Below are 10450 nucleotides of genomic sequence, written 5' to 3' on the forward strand. Positions count from 1 at the left end.
TTAGCCACTAGAGAAATGCCAATCAAAATCAGAATGAGATACCACGAGGGTGACTACTTCAAGTCAGATACTAAGTGGTGGCAAGGGTGCGGAGAAGCTGGAAGCCTCACACATGGCTACAAGGACTGGAACAAGATGAAGTCACTATGGAAAACAGCTTGGCAGTTCCCAACTGTGGTGACGTTGCACAACCCTGTGATCATGCTAAAAACCACTCATACATTTAAATAAGTGAGAATTGTACAGAGTGTGAATTATAGCTCAATAAAGCTCTTGAAAATAAACACAAGAGATTCTAAAAACTTAGTAAGTTCAGAAATAAAGGAAAGTAAGCAAGCAGAGACCCGAATGGGGAAAATAAGAGAAAAAAATCTTTAGCTCTCTTCTCCAAAACTCTAACCCACCTCTGGGGATGGTGAATGCTAACTAGAAGGAAAGCTGACGAGGCAGGCACATGACGGGCCACATGATGGAGGAAATAGCAAAGGACCTCCTCCCAGCCTCAGGCACCCCAGACTTCCCATCCAACCCGTCCATCCTGCAGTTTCTAACTTCCCTGTGTGGCCTCTGGCCCCACTCCAACCCCACCTCACCCTTCCTCTCTCCCCACTGCAGGACTGCCCTTGCGATTTCAAATTCTCCCCCTCTCCAAATAAGATGAAGTCTCCAGCCGCTGCTCCCAAACTTGCACACCCACTTCCATCAGATCTACCTTCCAGGAAATAATCGTAACCATAAGAGCAACAGAAAACAGGGTTAGATAACCAATCAGAGAATTTTTCAAAGTTCCCAGCCCCTCCAGGGAAGAACACGGAGGCCTTCAGACTTTTATTCTCCCTCAGGGAAGAACTCAATGTTTCTTTTGGTTTCAACAGTGGAACCAAAGAAAACTACCTATGCAGACAGTAAAGTTGGGTCCCAAGAGGAATTAACATAGAGTTGCCCCAGGGAAGAAGTTGGGGGCAAAGAAGAAGCTGAAGATGTCATTGGAAGAATGGCCTAGCCCATCAGAGGCCAGAGAGAGGCAAGGATGTACAAGAGCAGGTCGCACAACCTTGGAGCTGGTGGCAAAGGCCTGCCCTGCCCCCACAGAGCCCTGGATAAGGGAAAGACCTTCTGGGGGACATACGGATAGGGAGGAGAGGAGCTTTTATGCAATCGTCACCAATGTCTTGCCTCGTGAGCTGTGGCAACCTCCCGGTGGCTCGCTTTGCTTCTCTAAAGCACAGAACAGAGGAGCAGGTCCTGAATGACTCCAAGCCTCCAGCCTTTGCCCCACCACCAATTCATCCCAAACATCACTTCAAGACTGGTCTCCATAGAACACCGCTTTGAGCAACATAAAAAGTCATGACTCCCCGCTGATAAAAGACTGACTCTTAACTCTGGCATTCAGTGCCCCTGTGAAATTAGTTATGATTCAGTTCCAATGCAAAATTTTCGACAACCACACCAACCCTGAATTCCAGCAATCTGTACTTGTCAGCCAGTCCTTGTCAAGTACCACCACATGATTATTTATCTTTACATCCTGTCCCCAGCCCACCCCCAAAGAGACCACAAATATCTTTGAGGCAGGAAAATTAAAACAGGAACAAAGGCCTCAAACCCCACCCCTCCCCTTCTCTATCTTTGCTGGAACATCACGGAAGGGACCTTCACTGACCACCTGTGCCCCCTCCCCACTTTCCTGTAATTAGGAGGACCAAAAAGAAATTGCTATCTGGACAGGAGAGACAAGACCAAGCCCACCAGCATCAGAAGCCGAGGACCACCCTATCCACCTCCCGCACCCATGTTTAATGAAAACCTTCCACCCAGACCCCATCAGGTTGCCAGCTCTCACTTCTCAAGTGCGAGCTATAGAAACAGGTAAAATAAAATGTTCCCTGAAGTTGCTCCATCAGGGTAAGCCCCGCCAGGACCATGGCAGTTATCAACAGGCAATGGTCCAGGCACCACCCTGACTTCTTGTAAGTTTGCTTTTCAGATCTAAAGCTAAGCCACAACGCCCCCCCCCGCCGCCACCCCGGAGACAAATTCTGGTTGAGAATGTCACTTCAGCATCTGCACAGTCTCACAATGCCTCACTTCACTGACGTGTACCAGACATCAGTGCTCCGAACAAGAAAAGCCTAATCTACCGGCTGGCTGCCCAGTTAACCCCAGCAACTTGTGCTCCCAAAGCCATAAACCCGCTAAGCCCCACATTTGGGACACAAAACCTGAGACCCTATCTCAGTGTTCTTGTCCTCTGCAGAGCCTCCATCAGTGTCCCTGGTCTAAATTCTTTTACATCAGGAGACAAAAACCCAAACTTACTTCCGGCCAAGATGGAGGTGTAGGTGGAAACACTGTGCCTCCTCACACAACTAAGTTTAAAAACAACGAAGTTTTAGTAACAAAAACTCAGCCAAAACACAGAAAATTGAACTGTACGGAAGTCTGACAACAGACCATTCAGCCAGACCAGTAAGAGGGGCAGAGTCAGCAGCGGAGCAGAGTCAGGCAGGAAAGATCGTCTGGTCGGACCAACCTAGGAACACCCAGGAGCGTAGGCTAGGCGGCAGCAGTGGGCGGATCCCAGGCATGGGGTAGCAAAAAGCGAACCCAGTGAGGGTGCCGGGCAGCTGGCTGACCCTGGTCACACATTCGCACCCAGATAAACCAAGTGAAGGAGTGAACAGTGAGACAGACTGCTCAGGCCAGGGCCCCAGCGATGGGAATTAGAGCCTGAAAGCACCAATTGGTAAGACTTTCGGGGTCGAGGTGCTGGGAGAGGCTCCCAGGCCCACAGAGTGTTCTCTGGAGAGACCCACAGGGTCCTGGAGAGTACACGGGCCCACACACATGGGAACCGGCACCAGAGGGGCCCAATTTGCTTGTGGGAAGCAGCAGAGAGGACTGAAATCCAAGAGAACACAGAACAAGCGCCATTGCTCCCTCTCTGACCCCGCCCCCACGTACAGCACTGTAACCCAGGAACTGGATCGCCCCGCCCTGGTGAACACCTAAGGCTCCGTCCCTCATACATAACAGGTGCAAACAGACTAAAACATGACTCAAGAACAGCTCAAAGCCCCAGAGCCTATAATTCTAAGCGACGAAGAAATAGCCAGCCTTTCAGATGCACAGTTCAAAACACTGGTGATCAGGATGCTCACAGAATTGGTTGATTTTAGCCACAAATTAGAGGAACAAATGAAGGCTAAACTAATTGAAATGAAGGGAAATGCACAGGAAACCAATAGTGATGGAAAGGAAACTGGGACTCAAATCAAGGGAGTGGACCAGAAAGAAGAAAAAAATGACCAAACAAAAGAATAAAGAAACAAGAATTCTAAAAAATGAGGAGAGGCTTAGGAACCTCCAGGACATTTTTAAATGTTCCAACATATGAATTATAGGGGTACCAGAAGGAGAAGAGGAACAGCCACAAGTGGAAAACTTATTTGAACAAATAATAAAGGAGAACTTCCCCAATCTGGCAAAGGAAACAGACTTCCAGGAAATCCAGGAAGCTCCCAAAGAAGGTGGACCCAAGAAGGAACACACCAAGGCACATCATAATTTACATTAGCCAAGATGAAAATGAAGGAGAGAATCCTAGAAGCAGCAAGAGATAAGGGGACAGTCACCTACAAAGGACTTCCCATCAGACTGTCAGCTGATTTCTCAAAAGAGACCTTACAGGCAAGAAGGGGCTGGAAAGAAGTATTCCAAGTCATGAAATCTAAAGACCTAAAGCCAAGATTGCTTTACCCAGCAAAGCTTTCATTTAGAATGGAAGGACAGATAAAGTGCTTCTCAGATAAGGTCAAATTCAAGGAGTTCATCATCACCAAGCCCTTATTATATGAAATGTTAAAGGGACTTATCTAAGAAAAAAGAAGATAAAAAATATGAACAGTGAAAGGACAGCAAACTCACAGTTATTAACAACCACACCTAAAACAAAAGCAAACTAAGAGGACAGCTCAATCAGGAGTGGAACCATAGAAATGGAGATCACATGGAGGGTTGGCAACAGGGGAGTAGGAGAAGTAGAGGGGGGGAGAAGGAACAGAGAATAAGTAGCATAGGCGGTGGGTAGAAAATAGACAGGGGGGAGGGCAAGAATACTATGGGAAATACAGAATCTAAAGAACTTGTGACACACGGACATAAACTAAAGGAGGGGAATGATGGGGGAGGGGTGTGCAGGGTTGAGGGGAATGAAGGGGGGGAATAGGACAACTGTAATGGCATAATCAATAAAATATATTAAAAAATAAAAAATTAAAATTAAAAAAGGCAAACTTGTTGGTAATACTATCGGATTAGTAAATGTACTGTGCTTTGCTCAATCTTTCTGTCACACTCTTGAATTCCTTCTTGTTCCATGACAGGACCCGGATCAGGCTGAGGCCTCCCTTGGCCACCCCAACGCTGCCCAGCATCGTCTCGAGGCCACGTAAGTATCTCATGCCTCCGTGGATGTGCTCTGCTTTTAACTTTTCACACTGTGTTCAAGAGGTGTTTCTTGAGTACCGAGTACATGCTGAGCTCTGTTCTCGGTACAGGAATCCTAAAGTGAATAAATTATTAAATTATCCAACAGTATTTACACTTACCATGTGATCTGCACCATTTAGAAAAAAATTTTAATATGCCCATCAGAAGACAGAGGGACTATCTAAAGAATTAAGAAGAAACTGAACTTTCATGCCAAAATCTGAATCTATTATTATACTTAGAATACAAAATTTCATTTCAAAATTAAAAAAAACAGCTTACAACTACTTGCCTATTTAACACAGATAAAGACATAGAATATACTGTACTTATACTAACCAGTACACATCACAAAATAAAACTTCAAACAGAACACCATGCATATCAAGTCACGTGCCAAAACTAATGCTTTCAAACTAATTTACGAAAAAGGCATGTATCTTAGAACTAAAAATGGGCAGGAGATTAAGAAAAATGTGTATATCTTTATTTTTGACCTCCATATAAAAGTTACATACAGGTAAAGAGCCAATTTTAAAATATATAATTCTGAGAGGAAAAACAATCAAGGAATCATACAGAAATGGAAGAGCTGTTAACAAACACGGAACACTGCACTATTCATGACAGTTCACGTGCTGAGTGTTGCAGTATGCTTGGGAAAAAGTCTAAAGAACACACCGCAAACTGGTACCAACCGCTATCTCTGGGAGATGGAATTCAAAGCATTTCTTTTGGGGGTTGTTTCTCTGTATGTGTGGACACGCATAAAGACATACTTTTAAAAAAGAATCAGCACTTTTGTAACAAAAATAAGTCTTTTTTAAAAATTCTGAAAAACAAATGGGACGTTTCCACTAACTACAGTTCTTTCTCTTAGAACTGTATGTAGTTAAGAAAAAAATTACAACTCTTTTCCCTCCTTAAAAGTAAGGATGAGCTGCCTCTTTACAAGGATGAAGGTCCAATTTTATATATTTTATTTATTTTAAGGAGAGGGAGAGAAACACTAACCAGTTGCCTCTTGCACGTCCCCACCTTGGGGCCTGGCCTGCAGCCCAGGCCCATGCCCTGATCCGGAACTGAACCAGTGACCTTTCACTTTGCAGGACAATGCCCAACCTGCTGAGCCACACCTACCAGGGCAAAGGTCCAGCTTTTAACGTTCCATAGAATACTTTCTAGAGATTCTGACATCCTCCTTTTCCAGATAGTGAGGGAAACACCCTTAGAAATGGAGATTTCCCTTACAAATATAAATGTCCTTTTACAAAGGGTAGCTTCTGCTTGGGTTTCAGAACTTTTCCCATGTCTACCATTTCTTAAAATTAACTAGTCCAAAATAATCAGCATCTCAAAGAGGCATATTCTAGGGTGGCAAATGCTGCTCCCCTCAAGCGCCTAACAAACATTTATTACAAAATTAGCTGCCCACAACTGAACGACTGACCTGCCCCACAAAATATCTGCTCCATCCACAGCCTTCTTCTCCTCAGGGTCATCCATGAATGTTTTCTCCAATGGCCCACATCCAGGTCACCAGCAGTTACTGGCTCTATCTTCAGAAACTCCCCAGACTACAGAGAGCAGATGAGATCTTGCTCCCTGGCATATGCCATCAGTGTGGCTCAAATAAACTTATTAGAATTCTCTAAAAAAAAGAAAGAAACTCCCCAGACTTCAAACACTTCTCATCACCTTTGCTCCTATACCTCTGGTCCACACCACCACCACCTCTTCTTGCCTGGGTTAACACAACTGTCTCTTAGATGGTCTCTCTGCTTCTACTCTTGCCCACTTACAGCCTATTTTCAGCAAAGCGCACACAGTGATCCTTGAAAACATAACTCCAATCACATTGCTCCTCTGCTCAAAACCCTGAGGTGACTCCATACTCCATTCAGGGTAAAAGTCCTTACAATGGTCCCTGACCTGGCCCTGTGTTACCTTTCCAACTTCATCCAAACTACTCTCCCTCACTCACCCCACCCGAACAGCACTGCCTCCCAGCAGTTCCTAGGACAGACATGCCACTGCCCTAAGGCGTTTGTCCCAGCTGTCCCCTCTGCCTGCAGTGTTATCCCCCAAGATCCACAGAGCTAACTCATCTCCTTCATGTCTTTATGTAAATGTTATCTTCACCAAGGATTACCATGACGACCTATTTAAAACTGCAACCCATCCTAATATCTCACCAGTATTCTCCAACTCCTTATTCTCTTTTGTTTTTATAGCACTTATCATCTTCTAACATGATATATTTTATTTACTTTTTGGGGGGTTTACTATTTGTTTTCTCCCTCTAGAATGTAAGCTCCATTAAGGCCAGGTTCTTCGTGCATCTTTTCCCCCCTCTATTATTTCCCAAATGCCTAGAACAGCTTCTGGGACAAAACAGGTGATTAATGAGTGTTTCTTCAACAAATGACTGAATCTTAGGAGGCACAGAAGGAGCTACATAGTATACAGCAACCCCCAACTTAGCTCCTACAACCGAAATGGGAGGGAGAGACCAAGAGATCTAACAAGATCAATAAAGTCAGGGTCCTCTGAGATGGGGAATATGTTTAGTGTAAGATATTTTTAAATGAAGATGTTATTAGCACTATCTATTAGGTATCAGATGATCACCACAACCTAGCAGTGTGAGGTCACCCACCAGATGATTAACACTGAAGAATGTAGACCAGCAGCTGGGTAGAATCCAGACGCTGCTCAAACTATGCAAAGACAATAACACATGACACTACTCACTTCCTGAACTGAGCCTTGGAACTACTTTATAGCTCTGTAAATAGGTGCCAAATTATACCACAAATGATCAAGGTTTCATTGATATAGGCTTTATGATCAATGCCAAACCACAGCCAGCACTAAAAGAGTTAATCTTCTAGATTGACAAGTTTGAGGGCCTTGCTGGTACTGTGGACTTTTTCATTTGTTTTCTCATACTACTCAGGAAACTTACAGGAGGAAATTCTTCTGAGTGACAAAGCTTGGAAATATTTTTCAATACTGACATTTATTCCTTCATCCAGCCAATATTATCAAGGGCCCACAAAGGCTGTGAAAAATACCACAAACATGGCAAACATGACAGGCCCCTCCCTCTCTGAGTTCACAGTTTTAAGGGATAAGAAAGATATTGCCAAAGCAACTACCAGTGGAATGAGGGACACAAAGATGCCGAGTGGTACTGATGGATTTGGGAGGAGAGAGGGACAGTGGGAACAGACCTGAGGTGGAGGAGAAAAAGCCAGATCATTGAGGACCTGAGTCCATGCTAAGGACTTTACAGACTCTAGCCTCTGGGTTATCTTTGAAAGGTTTCGAGCACAGTCATCAATATTTTGTTTTTAAAAATATCAACCCAGCTTTAGTTTAGAGAACAGACAGCAAGAATGAACTTGGAGAGGCCAGTTTAGCAAAAAATCCTCCTTGGAGAATGGGTGTAATAGTTAAGATGGAAGAAATGGGCAGATTTGAGAAAACATTTTAAAAATACAACTGGTAAGACTTAATGGCTGATTATCTTTGGAGGGTAAGAAAAAGTATATGTAAAGAATTTCTGGTCTGAGCCCCGGCTGGTGTAGCTCAGTGGATCGGACACGGGCTGTGAACCAAAAGGTCACGGTTCAATTCTCAGTCTGGGCATATGCCTGGGTTGCAGGCCAGGTCCCCAGTAGGGGCCATGTGAGAGGCAACCACACATTAATATTTCTCTCCCTCTCTTTCTCCTTCCCTTCCCTTCTCTCTAAAAATAAAAAAAAAGAAATAAAAATATTTTTAACAAAAGAATTTCTGGTTTCACTAAATTCTTCTAGAATGAAAACCTCTCCATAATTTTTTTTAATTTTTGATTTTAGAGAGAGGGGAAGGGAGACAGAAAGAGAGAGATACATAGATGCAAGAGAGAAATGCCAATTGGTTGCCTTCTGTAGGCACCCAGACCAGGGACCGAACCCACAACCCAGGCATGTGCCCCAACCGACGACCTTTCGGTTTGCAGGAAAATGACCAACCAACTGAATCACAATGGCCAGGTCACCTCTTCATAAATTTTAACAGACTAAATAAATAAGTCAAACTATGCTTGTGTAGGGAAGTTGCCTGAAAGTTGTCAGTAAAATGTGCATTGGTTTTTCATGATGGATTTAAAAGTTGTAAGATTTTAAATTTATTTTAGAAACTGCTCTCAACAAAATAACTGGACTGAGAATCCTGTTAACTGTTTTTATAACATTCCATCTATAAGAAGTTACATATAAATATATATATTACAATTATTGATGACTGGATTGAGAATTCAGACTTCTGGCTTTTCTCACTAACTACATGCCTTTCAGCTTATCATTTAACTTCTCTAGACTTTAATTTCATCATTATTTTTTTAAAAATAGAGATTAAAAATAATTAAGATTCTGTTCTTTACAGATTGATGTGTACATGTTAAACACTCCTGTATTCTAGGTTCGGGGACCTGATGCACAGCTGACGGATGGCTGTTTTCTTCCTCTTCTTGATAGTTCTTGCCAAATTAAATGCAAAAGTACTCCTCTCAAAAATGTTTCTGAAATTAGGTAGTAAAAGGGCTTTCTCTCTGAAGAGTAACATTCCCAGACCTGGGAGCACTGAGGTGCACAACTCCACTAGAGGCTTTTCAAAAGGCATCATAATGAAAGGGATTCTCCTAAGTCATTGACAACTTACTAAATATAGTACCTTTGAACACTAGTCCCCCGTTCAAGCCTTGTTCCCAAAGAGAAAATCAGATTTTGTTCTCATTTTTAAGTCACACCTGCACTGGAACATTGCCCATTTGCAGAAATGGAAATTTCCTGAAGTTACAATATCATGCTAATAACTTACTTAATGTAAATTCAGTTTCAGGGAAGCCAAAATTATCTAGGTCCAGTCATCCTGGGGTAGCATTTAATCTGTTCACTGTACAATAAATGTCATTTCAGGAAAAATATAGGAACGAAATGCAAACCCAGTCTGCACCTAAAAACAAAACAAATCAACCTAAAAACACACCAACATCATAAATCAGTCTAATCCACGAAACCCAGAAAATTCAAATCCCTAATGTGTGAGTCTCGTCACGGTTTAACTTCTGGACATTCGTGCCCTCACCTTAAACAACAGGATAATGAGAAATAAAGAACACCACCACCACCACCATCATCTTTAATTTCAAAAGTGAACAGGCCCACCACTACAGTCTACTTTCTGGCTGTCGCTACCCATGAAGCTCTGCCAAAGGATACATTCTCCAAATGGAGGACAGGCTCCTTCCCTCTATATGCCAAAGGGACTGAAAATGTTCCCAGGTTATAAAAGAGAAAAGAAGACAGTCACAGATAAGTCTGGGGCAGGAAAAGCTGCTTCAGGGCAGGAATCCAGACTCAGGTAAGGAAAGTCAAGAAGGGAAAACCCAACGAGGTCTGAGAAAGAAGAAAAAAATGGGCTCCTGACAAAGTCTGGCAGGGGGACGTGGAGGAAGACAGGAGCTGGATGGAGTCGACCGGTGGTGGAATCAAATAAGGGGAGGTAGGGGCACCGGATGCACAGGGCTTAGTGGATATAGGTAAATGTCCTATCTACCAATGGCCGGAGAGGCCCAGGAGAGGGGAAGGGAAATAGCACCGGCCTGGGCCTCGGAGAGTAGGGGGGCGGGAGGAGAGGTATCCTCACCTTGGCTTTAGTCCGGCTGGCCTTGGCCTTGGGACGGCGAGTGGGTCTCACAGCCTCAGCCATAGACCCTACGGCTGCAGCGGCGTCGCTGTTTGTTTTTGTCAAACCCCTGCTGCTTCCCACAACCTACCCGGTGCCGCCTCCGACTGTCACATGATCAAATGTCCACCACTCCCAGAGAAGGGGCGGCAACTCAGGGCCTCTACGGTCTGCAGCGTAGGACAAACCACTTCTGAGTCCTCCCACCATCCCTCACAGG

General features: G+C 44.0%; 1 protein-coding gene across 2 annotated transcripts in view; it reads right to left on the reverse strand.

The window, feature by feature from the left end:
- Positions 1-10322, reverse strand: part of EPG5 (ectopic P-granules 5 autophagy tethering factor) — a 95644-nt gene extending 85322 nt beyond the window's left edge. For both annotated transcript variants that reach the window (XM_037033682.1, XM_037033674.1), the window contains exon 1: positions 10192-10322. In XM_037033682.1, the coding sequence (XP_036889577.1) occupies positions 10192-10254 (63 nt within the window). In that variant the 5' untranslated portion in view covers positions 10255-10322. The remainder of the gene's footprint in view (positions 1-10191) is intronic.
- Between the last annotated feature and the right edge of the window lie 128 nt (positions 10323-10450).

The sequence above is a fragment of the Sturnira hondurensis genome, unplaced genomic scaffold (assembly GCF_014824575.4).
Source record: "Sturnira hondurensis isolate 20B ecotype Veracruz unplaced genomic scaffold, ASM1482457v3 Scaffold0001872, whole genome shotgun sequence".
In the NCBI taxonomy this organism is placed as follows: domain Eukaryota; kingdom Metazoa; phylum Chordata; class Mammalia; order Chiroptera; family Phyllostomidae; genus Sturnira; species Sturnira hondurensis.